Raw genomic sequence first — 16,601 nt, 5'->3', positions numbered from 1 at the left:
AGTCTAATCCATATTTGGAAAGAAGGACCAAAGATGGGTTGGCAATACAAAAGAATGGAGTGTTTTATCACTGGACAATGACATGCAAGCCTATAATACAAAGTACTAAGAAATGGACATGAATAGCTGATCTTTTGAGGATCTTTTAGAATTTACTGTATTAATGAAAACCTGGCAGGAACAACAATACCCATATATGCTATACTGAACATTAGGGCTCAAAAATAAAAAACACTACATATAACCAGCTGTGAATTACAGATTATTTCACAAATGAAATATATATGTATTTATATTATTTTCGTATTTCATAGGCAAGTTTTGCTTCACTCTACCCTATAATAAATGGAACTCCAGTGGTGGGACACAGACAACAAACAAAAACATTCTCAGAGCAATAAATATCAAATATTCACTGCATTGTTTGTAAGAGTCAAGCTCAGAAGCATGTCAGCTCCAAATAATACATAAATACAGATCTGAAGTGTAATACTCTGAAGTGTAACACTGAATGAGACTACCTTGCACCTGGGGGGGATGGGGGACACGTGTTTCCAGCATTTTTATGCACTTCTTTGCCCTCAAATACATTTTTTGTGGCCATTACAACACTCCTTGAAATTGTGTTAAAAACATGGTTGAGTTCTCATTTTAAAGAAATAAGAAAAGTACGGCCAAGTCATAAGCAAACACTGAGCACACAAACACGCAATGATCCTGCAGCTGGAGCGCTACGTTCATGCAGTTCAGTACACCACAATCTAGCCCAAGCCTCCCGTGCAGCGAGTGGATTAAGAGCAATACTTAATATCATCAGTGATCAGTATTACAGAGGCTTTACATTCCAGAATTACAAGTTATAAATGTTACTGTGGCATTCACAGCGTTATGGGTAGTTCATGTTGAGAGTATCATGCATATCACAGCAATGCTGATTAAGTGTAAATGGTAAAGGAACGGTTTTATAGTCGCAGCATGAATAGACATGTATTGGCAGGAATGGTCTGGCTAACACTGAAAATATGACAGTGAACAACCTTAGGTAAAATACAAACTAGGTCTGCAAGGGTTAACATTTTAAAAATTTATTAAGAAATTGCTAACCTACATGGTTTTGACAAATTCATATACTTGTGAGAATCCTGGTTTCTGAGGGCAAATCCTGCAGGTATTGGCACTCTTCAGTTGGAGATTTCAAACTCTATTTTGTAAGATTTCCATTCAGATAAATTCAACAGACACAAAATACCAACACTGCTGCAGACCTTCTGATGTGTGCCTACACCACTTATCTAGAGCCACAGCTGCACTCACTAAGGTTATAGATCTCGTTTATAACCTACAACATTGAAGAACCCTCATCTTTAATTTATCTCACTGTGTGTATTTCAGTATTCCATGTCTGATACGTGTAATTATTCATTATTAGGACAAAAGTTGAAGTCTTGCTGCACTACGTAGTACTGACATTCTTCAGCAGAAATGAAGGGAGTCAGATGATGTATTATTCACTTCATAGACCATCACTGTTAATCAAGTGAATATATATAAAGTCTGAGACATTTTTAGACCTTCATAAACATGTATTATTCAGACTGAAAAGAATAGACTCACCTTACACACACTTGGAGAATAATGGCAGCTTGTAATCTGTTCTGGCCAACTAATAAGTGTATTGGATTACATTGCATTAAAATGAATGATCAAATATTTCATTTGATTTCTTAATTAAAATATCAGCAGAAAAATATTGATCAGATACTGCAAACTGTCATGCTCAACATAATTTACAGGGATGTCAAATTAAAAGAAGCACAAAATTCTGACAGAAAAAAAGGTCTACTGGTTCAAAACAACAACCAGAATTTTCTCCAATTTTGGACTCAAACTATCAGTGCTAAATTTTGGCTCAGTTTTTCAGCAAGAGCTATCTATGAAAACTGTGGCATACTGTTTATAGGGAGAAGTTATCAGTTCACTGATGATATTTTAATTGTAAAGAAAAAGAAACAAAGGCACAGACAATGTAGCCATATGGGCCTCTTTTTTCCCCCTTGGTAGTGGAGATGACAAGATGGATTTAAAGGGTGGATTATCTTGGTTAAAAAAAAAAAAAAAGTACAAAGGGGACTCACTGATATTTAGAATCACCACAGCAAAACCACCAATATTTACATGTCGTGGCACTTAAATTAAAACATTGTATGAATTTTTCAACCCCTTCCTTCTCACTACAAAACTAAAATAAAAAGCCCTAAAGTATCTCAAGGCTCATGGACACTGCTTCAATTTTATTATATGTCTGAATGTTAGGAGTTCTCATTTTGTTAACTAGATTACTACCAGATTTGAGGAACTATAAGAATTTCTCTTCCATAGACTCCAAGAGAAGTATTTACTCCCTGTCATGTTAGACATAAAAGCATTTCTTATCAATATTTACGATTGACATGAATGCTACATCACTGAAGCAAGCCAAGTTTCATGTTCATGAGTCTAAGAAGTATTTTTTCAACCAAATAACCAAAATGGACATGTTAAAATTGAATGGATTGACTCCAACCAGTTCAGTTGTACCCACAGCACTGCAGAAATGACTGATGTGTCCAATATCAAAGGCTGTGCTGTATATTGTCTTTTAAACCAGTAGACTTTGCTGTTTCCAAGAATTCATCTTGACAACTACATAAACAATATGCTAATACAGGGATCTAATTGTACGTTTAATCTCCATTTTATCTTTTGTACCTGTTGTTGCAGTTATGACTATTTTTCTTGGATTGCACTATTATCTACAAAGTTTTGATGAATGTAATGAGTTACAATTTCCTTGAAGAAATATAAAATCTCTAGCTGCTTTTCATTTTTTTACCTACTAACTACACTTACAAGCACCATGGACTGGCTCTTTTTGCATCACAGTTTTACTAGAGAACTGTGCCACTGCTTTTGATCTAGGGGCTTACTCACAAGTGCCCTTCCTGAAGTTACAGATGTGATTGACATTTCAAGTGCCATATTTATGAATTTTTCTTTACATTACATTTAACACTATTCGTACAAGCTGTTACCTCAATGATCCTTTCTGAGAACAGCTCCTCTATGGACTAGACTTACTAGTCGAACTTAAGAACAGCCTTTCCATAACCCTTCCTTCCACTGACTGAAGCTAATTTATAAAGATATTGACTCAGATAATTTGACATATACACAAAAAATTGTTATCAAGAGGCACTAAATATTACAGTAATAACTGTAGAGATTTACCAAGAGAATGACAGAGAGGGGATTAGATTTTCTGGTTTTCTATTTGCAATTAAAGAAGTTTTTGACTTAAGTTATTCATAAAGGCAAAATGAAACCAGAGCTTTAAATAAAATATAGTGCAAAATAACACATATATGCAATTTGACTAATAATCACAGTTTACAATAATTTTAAATAGAGGGCACTGGATACAGACAATTTTTTTAAAGATAAATATTAGACAAGCAAGCATAGTTTGCTGTTCTCTTCAAAAGAGCAAAGAATAATAAAAAGGCATCACCAAGATGTGTTTCTTTACCATAACTGCCATGAAAGTGAGGGGATGGGGTAGAAAACAAAAAACCCACACAGTAAAAGCTTGTTTTTATACAGCAGAATCCTCTTGGAGTAGCTGGGTGAGGTACCATGTGAGTGTGACTGCGAAGGTCTGCAGAGGGTGAAAGCCCAGCTGCTTGGTCGGTCCTTGTAACGGGGCTCTGCAGCTTAAGCCAAAGCCTGAGCGGCTCCAAGTAACTCCACAACAAGCAGCACCCAAACTGCCTCAGACACACCTGCACAAGCTGCAGCAGTGGGCACAGATGTGCGTGGCTGTAGACATCCCAAATCTTCTTTCTTTCTTAAACAGAAACCAAGTACAGCTAAGAAGTGCCCCTATCTTTATATCTTCATTTCCTTAGAAAGATAACTTCCAAGTCATTTGATTCAAGATGGTGAAAGCCCTCAGTTTCAAAGTGCAAACAAGGCAGAAGCACCTACAGATTCCCTAATCAAGTAGGCAAGGGAGGGAGTCAGAAAGGACAGATTCAGTGCACATGTCACTGCTCTGCCACCCCTACACAGAAGTTCTTCCTCCCACCCCACCAGTCTCACACTTTGCTGAATGGAAAACAAATTACCAGGCGTCATCCAAAAAACTCAAGCCATTCCACCCAGAAATATGGCTATTGGGGTATAAGAGTTATATTTAATTCAGTAGTCAGAAGAGAGGAACTATCACAGAACAATCAGAAGAACAAATACAAACTTCATCTAGCACTTAGCTGAGCTTAAAGAGAATCTGTAAACAATTTTTAATGAGGATACTGTACCTAATGACACTGGATCTGGATTCACTGGACTCTGTTGTCTGGAATGACTACTGCTGCTGTTTCCACCTTTTTTTAAATCTTCCGCATCACTGTACCGCCGTATCCAGTAATTAAGCTCCTCACGGTCTGCTTCTTGACATCGCCGTAGTACAGTGAGAGATCTCCTAGTTTTTTCCACCATGTCCATTATACAGTTCAACAACTATTCACAGTGATGGATGGAGCCGAGAAAAAAAAGGAAGATCATTTTATTCATAGAGTGACATAAAAATAAAGAAAACATTATTGTGCTGAGTGCCTAGGTTTTAATAATGAAGAAGTTCCTCCCTCTCTGTTATCTCAAATATAGCTGAAAAATTCTAGGCTTGTTTTAAGAAAGATAATCTCTTCCTTTTTAACTGGTGATTCTAAACTGTATGAATAGGGATCCACAGGAGAAAGAGCAAAGACAAGATGGGAAACACTGGACAGGTTGTAGTCCTACCACTAGTAACACAAGGCACCACAGAGGCCAGGACATCTTGTCCAGAACTGATGCCTACAAACGTTATAAGAGCTAATAATTCAAAGAACAAATCCAACATGCCCCAGATCCAACATTTATAGAGAAGAATCCATTCCTCTTTTGGCAGACTGTAATAATTAGGATACTGTAGAAGGCATTTAACAGTAAGGCCTAGTATGAGCTATCTAATGGGGAACATCAAGCCCTCGGATTTAATCACCAATGCTTTCAAAACTTGCCCTGGAATTCAGACTGGTTTTAAAAGAAACACTTTAAAGTCCTGTCTTAGAAGGGCTCCATTCAGACAATTATACATAAAAGTATATTTGGCCCTTACATGGTCAAGGTGTTTCCACTCTTCTGCCCATTCTCTGTCTGTTAGCCTGTGATCAATCATTTCTTCTTGACGTGTGCCATGCAACCCTGCCAAAATGGAGCAAATCATGTTTACAATGTTGGGAGTCCTCTATGGGAAAAAAAAGGCAAAAGAAAAAAGAGCCTATAGACAAAAACGTCAAATATTATCTGTTCTAGCATACAGAATGCCACCACCACAAAAAAATGGTAGCTTAAAAACTTTACTCTAAGTTCTCTCCTTAGTACTTTTCCCCACAGAAGATGCTACCTTTTTGTTCAATTTAATGTCTTCAATTCTGCAAGTTCCATAGGTTGTAAGATGACCTTTCAAAAATGGACATAATGCTTTCTGACTATATGCAATTATTATATATATAAATATAACTGAATACAATATATAATTTTTCATTTGCACTACTTGAAGTCAGCAAGGCAATTATTTGGTAACTCAGTGTATTGAATACTAGCTGTACTTCAGAGAACTGAAAAAATATTAGTATAAACTCAATGTTATTTCACTAAATGCAGTAATTACTACCATGTCAACAGAGCGTCATTAAGGGTTCATCCCTTCACAGATGTTTAAACAACATGTGGTTAAAATGTAGCACATATATCAGAGCAGCTGACAACATGATACAACCAAGCCAGTATTTATTATCAACACTCAAGGGGAACCAACACTTGTTCTTTGTTTAGCCTCCTCCATACAGATGCTGAATATTTGTAAGTGTTCCTCTTTCATTGAAGATTTGTTTAAAACAAAGAAGAACAGTAAGTGCAGATGTGAAGCAAGCCAGGCAAATCCAAGAGCATCAGACATCCCATTAAACCAAATTGTGATGCACAGGGTGTGGTTGATGCTTCCACTGCTCGCGTCCTCTGCAGACATCCCCATGCTACACTGTGCTCTTCAGATGTCACACACAAAACACTTCTCCAAAAGATAATAACTTTTTTCTACTCTAAGCTGAAATCAAGCTATTGAGGTTGTCATCATTACAAATTTGGGATTTGAAGAAAAATAGAAAGCTCTACTTATCCTTGCTTGACATACAGCCGAGTGTCCATGTCACCTATGCAGCTTTGAAAGCACAGGCTCCTCCCTCTTTCTGACTCTCTTGCTTAAGACACAATTCAATCCACTTTTAGAAATATAAATCTGAAATAAGGCCATTAGAAGTAGCTAGATGGACAAACAGCTATAAAGACTATACCTGAATGGCAGGTAAAAAAAATCCTGTTCACAATACAGAAATACAATGAAAACAGAAACCCAAAAAAAAACCAATGCAGAAAATCAACGTGCCTTACCCATAGGTCTATTTCTGTCCCTGAGGTCCCTGTGATTGGGGTGTCTGTATGAGTCCCTGTAGTGGTGGGCAATGGCCATATCATCCAAACGATAATGCTGAGGTGGAGGTGGGGTGGGATGAGGCAGACCATTGGGCTGATAAGATAAGCCGTTATTTGGACTGTACCGCTGGCCTGGGCTAATAGTGCAGGGCCGCTTGCTTGGATGCTCTGAGTGCAAAGGCTCTCTGTCAAAGCCATTTTCTTTGGTTCTGAAAAATAAAGCAAAGGAACTTTAATTCACTTGGTGAGCAGAGCTCAGGAACATACACCCCCATCTACACATGGATCTTCAGGAACTAAAGTTTTTTTCTTTCACTTTGCTCCAAGTGTGTGGCGTTGCAGAACATTTCATAACACTGCACATGTGAAACGTACAAAGGACTCATTCAGCTTTTCTATCTATCCCTGTAAATTGAGAAATACTAGCAGGGTGAGCTTCTGATGCAGCCACCTAAAGAGGACAGCAGACAGCCCTAAGGTGAAGCATGTCAATGTGCTGAAGCTCAGCATGCCATGAGCTCCCATCAAGATCAGTGTCACACTGAGATTTTGGGGAAGAACAACTCTAGATGATGAAAAATGCTTCCTTCAGAGATTTTTGCACTGTCTGGGCTACTCCAGTCAAAGGTGCTGTGACTGTAATTAATTTTACAGGAAGATGTGGTTAGACTCAAGTCCTCAATAACATTCAGGATTTCCCACTCCATTACTTTTAGATAGGAGTTTTATGCTCAGGCAACTTGGAAGAGTTATTGGGAAGAAGGACAGTTCTTTTATGTTCTAAGATATGTTTTAATTAAATTCATAATCAGCTATTTCCAAAGAAGTCTTTACTTGACACCTCTGAGAAACTAGAACTCACACTGAACTACTTTTCCATTTAAATTAAAAAAAATTAAAGACTAGAGTCAATTCAATAGGTTCACAACTCTTTTAGGGAAGTTCTGTTTCACTGAAGTATGGTTTACTTACCATGGGAATAAACAAACCCTCCAAAATACTAGCTTTGATCAGAAAGTTTATTAGATATAAATATTGAAACTATTGAGGTTTCATTCCTCCCTCTAAAAACCTTTAATAAACAGCTGATATATTCCAGTTTTTTTAAAAGATAACTTTATCTTCTGTAAGAAATGGATGACATAATGTATCTTTCCTCGTTATAACACAATTTTTTGTCACTTTGACAGAAAGGTAAATTTAATCTAATTTTCTTGCCTGTTGGTAAAACAAACTGCCTTACAATAAACCCTCCCCCAGAAAGCAACCAACCACCCTCCAGGAACTGTCTGTGGGGAAACACTCTGTGTATTAATGTTTTGTACTTAATTACCTTAACTTTGTACTTAATTACCTTAACTGGAAAGCATTGCATTAGCTTGGACAACACACAAGCATATCCACTGAACTTGAACTTTTCTGGGTGTTAAAACTTTAATTCTACAATTTACCGTTATATTTTCTGCACTAAGCAGAAAAACAGAATGTGACTGTACACAGACTCATTTTATGTTTCTGACCATATAATCTATACAGAAAGTAACAACTTAGAAAATCTCATCAGAACAGGAATCAGTGCCAAATTTACTATATATATATTGAACAAAGTGATAAAAGACAAAGTACTGAAAAATGCCATAATTCAGATGCTTTGAACTCCCCTACTAGTCTGCTTCTGATCTCAGTCCTACTCATTCTTTCAGGTCTCAGCCCTTGGGACAAGCTGTCAGCATTTCCCCAGGTGCCTGAGGAAGCACTCTTGTTTCCCTATTTCAGTAACTGGCAGACCCATGTGAATACTAGTTCCAAATATAACACCATCACAGTTTTAATCTGTTTTCATCTGCTTTTTATCTGATTCATCTGATTTTGCAAAGCAACCACAAGCTGTAGAGAGGAAATAACACTGTGCAGGAAACCTGACACCTTTTTTCTTGCTCTTGTTGGGCACATTTTCCTTGATGTGCACCAAAATCGACACCATTGTTTGGAAAATTGGCAATATTATAGATGGGGTCCTTCAGCTATGAACACACAAGAGGTCATTTTACTTGGAGCTATGATTTACTCAGACTAAAGATAGCAGAATAGACAGTTGTCATTAGTTTGTACCCATTTAAAAAATTTATGTTGTTTCTAGGTTATAATTTCAGTTTTAAATTAATGCACTTTATGGATAATTTCCTGGGTAGAAAATCTGACCATGCAAAACTGCCTTGGCTGGAAAATTAGGTTTTACCTGATGAAGTGTATTACACCAATTTCAAAGAACACTGAAGTTAGCTTGCAAGAAATGAGGCAAAGCTATTTATCTGCTATTTGTGCTTCAACCAATAAAGTTTTGATCACCAAACAAGTGATAATGCTTTGCCGGAATAAAGCACTTGTTTATAATACTGTGTTACAGAAAAGATCACTACTGCCTTGCTAACAGTTCGTATTAAGAAAATTCTTTTAAAATTCCTCATAATTACACATGGCTTACCAAGGAGCATAGTTGTGAGAGCTGTAAGTATCCTTCACCTTGCCGAGATGTGGAGAAGCCTCTTCAAATAAGATTTCCTTAGAAGTATTATCAAAGTTGATCTCTGTGCCCAGGTGCCTTTGGCATGTATTTCTGGTTATGGGTGCCAAGTGTACAGCAATCACTTCTAAAGTCACAACACAATCATGGCCACTTTTGTTTTCTTCTCACTCAAAATTAATGCTATTCTAATTGAGTTTTTTGCTATCCTATATGTGCTTTGTAGGCAGCTGTCACACATGTAGAGTCACTATATGACATGCTCATGCACCATACAGCCTTTCCCAGCAAGCTCAAAGGATGACTAATTAGCAAAAAGTTTTTTGTTGTTAATGTATTTAAAATCATGTTGTAACTAAGCATTCATTCACCAAGATAAAATCTCACACTGGTCCAAGTTCCTTTGCTTTACTACAGTAGAATGTCAACTCCAAAAGTTGTAAACAAAATATAGTGAACACTTTGTTCATGACATGTCATGAACAAATTACCAAAATGTGTTGCCTCCTCAGGTGTCAGTTTTCCCCTCTTGCAGTGACTGATGGTTCCCAGTGTTATTACAGAAACAGATTGATCTTTTTAATGAGCTAGTTTAATAGACTCCAAAATCTCACCGTGGCTGCTCATCCATGTCAGACCATATGCACCATGAAAACATTCAGTAAAACACGAAGCTCTGCTGTCAGATTGCTCTATAAAATCTCACATACAGTAGACTTGAATAGGCAGATAAATAACCAGAATTGGAAAATGCATATGCAGAAAAGGTTCTGAAATTATAAGCAGAAAAAATTACTGTATGTGGATTTTCTTTAACAAAAAATCATGAGGCGGATGTGGTTACATGTAACACATGCTCCACTTCCTTTGCCTAATCCCATACTGGATTTTACCTCTACTGGAATCAATGGTATGTACTTAATGCCCAAATAAAAACCTATAAATTATTTTTTAAAACAATGAATGTGTGGATGGACATATACACATACACATCTATACATGAGATATATATAGATATGCGTGTATATATATATAACATACACATTATATACAATGCATGTGTGTGTGTATATATATATATTATATACCTTGAGAAGTGAAAAAGATACCACAATTTACTTCATTAAGAGATATATTTCCAATCAAAATTACTCCAACTGCATTTAGTTCCCCTGGAAAGATATTGCCTTTTAGCAATTTTTTTCATATGTTAGCCATAGTCACAGAAAACCCTTCTCTTAAAGGATGTCTGGTATCTTCTGCTGTATTTTTATTAGTATATTTGAAAATTACTTAGATATGTAAACAAAAGATATACGTATTTCCAAAGGTTTTCTCCTGCTTCTCTGCTAAACAATTAAACTAATTAATAGTGCAATGAGTACAAATCTAGACAAGTATTTACTTTCAATAGTCACTCAGCTTGGGCATTTTCTGCCTCTGAGGACAGCTTTTTGTGGTTGTTTTACTTACATTATCCAAATTAAAAGGTATGCATTCAGTAAATTTAAGAATCTTTCCAAAAGGAACTTTTTATTAAATCTGTAGTATGAATGTTCCTTAGTGCACAAGACAACTCCACTGAAAACAGCTCAGCCAAAATGATTGCATGTTTTTTTCTGTATAGTTTTAATCATAGTCATAAGTCAATGGAGAAGTAGGTGTGACTAACCAGTGACACGGTTGTTTGACACTGAAAAAAACCCAACTCATTTTTTAAGCTCAAGGTATGATTCCAAGGGGCAAACTGGGCAGTCTCTTCTCAGGTGAGCATTTTTCATGACAGCAGAGAACTGCAGAGTCAAAAAGAAAGTATGATTCTTTCTGAAATGCCAGGAAGCTAATTTCACCTTTGGAAAAATTAATGTAAAATGTATGAAAATTAATCATCTTTCTGGGGTGCAGTTAGCAGGTTTGTGTTAACTTCAATGGCTGTTTTAGTTTGGTCTAATTGTCAGAGAAAAACGGTGGAAAATGTTGAAAAAACTTCTCTGCTGGTATTTTGATCTCCTTGTTGGTCGATAGTGATTCCTAAAACACAATCTCAGACATGCTAATTTCAAATACTTTCATATTTTTGTCTATCTAATGGCTATGTTACTTTCAATTTTACGGTTCACTTCTCGCTATGAGGAGCTAATTTTACTATGAGTTTTCAGACTTTGTTTTCTCTTTATTTTTGAGCTATTTCAGCCTGTTCCTACACAAAAATGTCACCTTGACAAACTTATGTGGCTTCTTGACTCAGATTCTTCATTTAAAAGATAACTAGGATGCTTGCCATGCCTCAGGCATGCAGGTAGTGGCATTTGACAGAACAGCATTATAAAAGTTATCCACACTATAAAGTCCATGGCAAACAAATCTATGAAAATACAATATTTGAGTCTCTTCAAGGTAAAATGTAAATGCTAGGTGAATTGCCAACATTAGCATGGGAAGACAGCTGAATCACAAGAGTCATCTTCTTGTAACACTAAACAAAGACCTTTGTTCAAAAAAGAGAAACTGTTCCATAGCCCTAAAGCTACTGTAGCTCACACACATGCAATCACTTGCCTCATTTCTGTATGGACTCTTTACTCAGTTTAACAAGAAAACAGATTTCAGTGAGCATTTCTCCTGTTTGGAAGAAATATTCTTATGCATATTGGATATATGGATACAGAAATGAGGCACAGCAGAAGGAATCAAAGCCCTCACTGCACAGGGTTAGAAAGCAGAAGGGGTTTGCCTTCTACTTTCCAATACAAATGCCTAGCCACTTTCCTCATATTTACTGCTTAGTCCAACAAAACCTCAAATGCAAAGGACTTGCATATGGAGATGGCATGATCTGCTGATTGTCATCTCATGCTGCACAGAAATATTATGCACAAAGTAGTACAGTACTGGCTGGCCATTACTTCCACATGGATATGACCACAGGGTGTCCTCAGGTGATTTTCTTGACTGCATCAGTGTATGCATATATTGTATTTATATACACAGAGATTTATATGCATATGTAGCTCTCTCTCTATATATGAATGTAGGTATATACAGGCAGACATGCATAAGCAGGGCCTGTTATGATAAGGCATGGGATAATGGTTTTAAACTGGTAAGAGATTCAGATTAGATAAAAGGAAGACATTTTTAACAATGAGGCTGGTGAAACACTGGCACATGTTGCCCAGAGAGGTGGAAGCTATCCCATCTCTGGAAACATTCAAGGTCAGGTTGGACCTGAAGGCAGGACAGCACCTGCACCCAGGGAACATCATCCGAGTTTCCCCCACGCATCCACCCACAAGGTCTCCTCTTCATGGTGGAGGTCAGCACATCGGACCCATGGGAAACAGCAGAATATGGAAGGGCAGGGGTGCTCACCTGTCTGGAGTTCGCCTCTTCCCGTTTTCGTTCACATCGAGAAGCAGCTCCGAGGAGTCAACGGGTGAGGTGGTGCTGGCATCCAGAAGCAGCTGTTCGTGCTGGGCGAGGTACTGGGCTGGGTTCTGCTTGGCTAGCCTTGCACAGTGCAGCAGCTCCCGCTGCAGCAGGGGCAGATTGGCCTGCAAGAGCATGGCACACGTTAAGAGGGCAGCTGACAAGCAGTTTCAACAGAGATGATGAGAAAAAAAAAAAAGAGAGCTCTGCGGTGAACCTGTTGCAAGCATTCCCAGTTAGGTTTGTTGTGGTTAGCTGCCTGGAAGCAGGCACTCTCCTAAAGTGGTTGTGTCATGGCTGTGCTAAGTATGCATGGAAGGATGGGAGTTTACTGAAAATGGAAAAGAAAACTGTAAATGTTGTGAGAAAACCAGGTCTGAGTTCCACATGTTTAAAGAGGGAAAAAGTGCCATCTTGGCTGACTTCATCCCCTTTCTTACTATCCAAAACCTGATCTCCTACAGAGCAGCTGTTTTCAACAAGTTACAATACTTCTTCAATGTTTGTTTCCCATTCAGACTGCAGTTAGTAAGTACTTGGAAATTGTCTGAAACCGTGGGATCTGCAACTCTATAAGCTGGCTCAGTCACCAGCCTTCAAGGGCCTTGGGGAGAACAGGATTGAGAACAGGATTGCCCTCAGCTTTCCCATTACACTTGCAGTTACACATTAAGATAAAGATTACAACAAAATCTCACGTTCCAGAGCTTCAGTTAATCACCCAGAGGGCTACAATCCTCCTCCTAACCAGATGTAGCTTGAAGGATTTTTAACTGTTCTCTCATGGCCCCAGTGGGACTTGGGTCATGGGCTGGAGATTACCATGACTCAGACACAAAGAACTGAAAATGCTCATTGATCCTTGGGCAGCACATTTTGCCCATACACTGGGGTCATACTTAGTCATACTTTTGCCAGAATTGGGACTCAGGTGGAACTGCATGTTCTTTCCCTCTGCAGAGATAGTTGCACACACTGGAAAACATTTTCCTTTCTTTGCAGCACATGCATACATCAATACTAAGATAGGCCACTCATTTTTTACCTAATATTTTTTATGCCTCAAGGTGGTGTACCTTGACCTCTTTTGTTTCATGACTAATGAATAATGATTTCTTGCCTCACAATTTTCAAGTATTGAATTAAATGTCATGACTTTAAGTAACCAGAGATAAACCAAGGTACTTCAATGGTTCCCTTTGTTTTGAAATAACTCCTATTTAAAAACAAAACAAAGCAAACAAACAAAACAAAAAAAAACCCACCACCTTTTTTCTTTTTTAAACAGAAAAACATTTCTTAAGTCAAAAAAGTTCAGAAAGTAATATGCAGGGAACCAAGCACAATAAGCAGATGTTCTGAAAAGTTTTGAGCCCAGGATCTTGCCAAATTAATTTGCTAGCATTATAAAAATGGAAAATGCTCTAGCATTTGGTACAGCTCTTGCTGTACCGTAAGAGCAGATCCACTGTGTAACAAAAAAATGCCAGAATAGGTCAGTACATATGAACCTTTCAGCAGCAAAGAAAAAACAGCAATTGCTATCAGTTATTCATCTTAGGATGGGAAGATAGCCAGTTGTGTGGAACACAGAAATCTTTACAGACCTTCACGGAACACAAATATTTTGTGAAAGAACCAAATACATATTTTCTTTGAGAGAGAGAGAGAGAGAAACTGACTGCTTCTGTGAGCAGGGTTTTTCACCTAATTTCTTTTTTTTTTTTATAAAGCTCACATAGAACACAAGTCAAGACACTCAACTAACTGAAGTGCCTCGCATGTCAGAGAATGACTGGAGACGTTCACATATACTCACAAATAAATATCTGGAAGACATGAAAGAATCAGACCTAGTATTTGAAGAGTGGTGCCTACTTGGAAGATGTATCATCACATCTCAGCATGCCTATGAGGTAGAAATGTGAAGTCCTCACTTAGCAGTTGCATAATCAAGGAAAAAAACCCCACATTTGTGTTCCTTATCCACTATCACAAACAAAATGGACCTATTTAATACACGGGCACTACTGGAGACAACCAAATTTTGAACTGTCTAGCAAAACTCGTGATTTATTTTATTTGATTTCCTTCTCTTAAAGAAATGTTCATTCTTGCTTTTTAAGCATAAAGAAAAAGATCTGCAGATAAATTTATCTAAATAAATTGAACATATTTTCTGTGCACTGAACAAACATATACAACTTTTAATATGTTTATTAAACATTGATATATTCAGTTTCCTAATTTTTTACAGATTAGTTTAGAAAACTATGAATGATGCCTCGTGAGTTTGTAATGGCATAAAGCAATATTTGGAAAAATACTTGAAGAAAAGCAGTATTTGAAAATTTATAGTTCAGCACAAGTACTGTTAATCTGCTCAAGACATTATTGTAACCAGTGTTTATCAAACCATATGTTAAAAAATACTATGTATTGGAAGAAAATTACTCAGGACCTCTCTATAGCTAGGTCAAGTGTGCAGAGTGTTTCGGGTCACTGTGGCCCTGATACACAAGAAGAACTATTTTTTTGGAAGATAAGAAAAACTAGTTTGGTGTGTAGAATGAAACACCAATGTTCTCCCTACTGTGAGCAGGGACAGATCAGGCTCCCAAGGCAATTCAAGTGCGCTCATACAGACCCTGAAACCAAAATAGCCTTGGACACAAAGGACTGCGCAGAGGTTCAGCGCTGACAGCAAAGGCAGTTCTGTACACCTGCAGCTGCACATTTCTCCCAACACTGCTGCTGATGCCTGCAGTCAGACTTCCATACCTCTGCATGTGAGAGGTACAAACTGCTTCTCAACCAGAAAAAGACTGACTGTAAACAAACACCACATTACTGGCTTACAGGACCCTAAACTGTTGCACTTCATTGTCTGAAACATGCTCCTACTCTTGTGTTTTGTATTCGACCTTATATCCTTCAAGATTACGCAGTGTTTTAGAATCCTCCATCAGTTTCATAATCACAAACAGGAAAAGGAGAACATGTTTCCGACCCAGCTCTCAGACCTGTTTTCCACTTTGAAATGGACTGTTCTAATCAGGGAAGAAAACATTATCTCTGCATCTGCAAAAGAAGCTACAGGTCCAAAAATCTGTTTTATAATCTCAGTGCTCACTCCAGGTAATTTGATAAAAGTTGATAATTTTACACTGTTGGATGTTCCTACTTTCTTCTGAACTTTAGCAACAGAAATATTTCAGTATTTTAATTTAAATTGAAAAGGTTTCATTAGAACACAGTACAAAATTAGGCTTTAGTGTTTTTACAATTGCGACTTTAAATAAATTATTCACAGATGTACTTAAAAAACAAAGATTTAAATTGAGACAAATTTTGTTCAGAGACCCTGAGTAACTAAAAATCAGAAAATCATTTATTGATACTGATGCTTAAAACAAGTATGCACAGCACATTCACTGAAAAACAGTGTTGGCAATACTGAACATGTACACCATGTAACGCTTAAATTTAATAGGCTAAATCTGCTTGGTATTAATATAGAAAATGTGCATGAAAAGGCTCCCAAGCCATTGAAGATTTCTGCAGGTGAATGATCTTATCTTCCTCTGAAGCAGAATTGGTAGAAAGATAAGCAATTCAATGACTATTTATTATCTGTAATAGATCAGCGCTCTCTGGCGTGAGGCACCGTACAAACACATGGTGAAGAGTAGCTTCTTTCCCAGAATTTTTATTACAGAAACACAACTACTGCCTTCTGACTGCAATGTAGCATTTGGTAGACCTAGCAATCTGTAGTGGATGTAAACCAGACAGGATATACAGCGTGTGAAAGGTTCAAGGAGGGTTGAGTGACTTGCCTATAATCAGGTAACAGACAGAGGCAAAGCTGGGAACAGAAAACAGGTCTGGCTTCAGGACAAGTCTTTGGGACAGAAGGGACTGCAGGGCCCAAGAGTCTCTCTCTTGCTGTAGGGCATGGCCATGAGCCTAGCTCTGGTCCTGGGAAGCGATACCGCCACAGTTTTGAAGGCAAAAAAGCCTCTTCGCTAAGATTTGGTCCCAGATTGCTGTGGTCGACAAAAAATACATTTAT

The 16,601-nt window shown here is 37.6% G+C and overlaps 1 protein-coding gene across 4 annotated transcripts in view; it reads right to left on the bottom strand.

The window, feature by feature from the left end:
- Positions 1 to 16,601, bottom strand: part of RUNX1T1 (RUNX1 partner transcriptional co-repressor 1) — a 113,471-nt gene that overhangs the window by 23,512 nt on the left and 73,358 nt on the right. For all 4 annotated transcript variants that reach the window (XM_050310979.1, XM_050310981.1, XM_050310992.1 and 1 more), the window contains 4 exons: positions 12,470 to 12,651; positions 6,532 to 6,782; positions 5,198 to 5,283; positions 4,356 to 4,557 (listed from right to left, as the gene is read on the bottom strand). In XM_050310979.1, coding sequence (XP_050166936.1) covers positions 4,356 to 4,557; positions 5,198 to 5,283; positions 6,532 to 6,782; positions 12,470 to 12,651 — 721 coding nt within the window. The remainder of the gene's footprint in view (positions 1 to 4,355; positions 4,558 to 5,197; positions 5,284 to 6,531; positions 6,783 to 12,469; positions 12,652 to 16,601) is intronic.

The sequence above is a fragment of the Myiozetetes cayanensis genome, unplaced genomic scaffold (genome assembly GCF_022539395.1).
Source record: "Myiozetetes cayanensis isolate MyiCay16 unplaced genomic scaffold, myiCay2020 scf1, whole genome shotgun sequence".
Taxonomy (NCBI): Eukaryota; Metazoa; Chordata; class Aves; order Passeriformes; family Tyrannidae; genus Myiozetetes; species Myiozetetes cayanensis.
The sequence above is the reverse complement of the archived record's forward strand: the minus strand, read 5'-3'. Positions and strand labels throughout refer to the sequence as shown.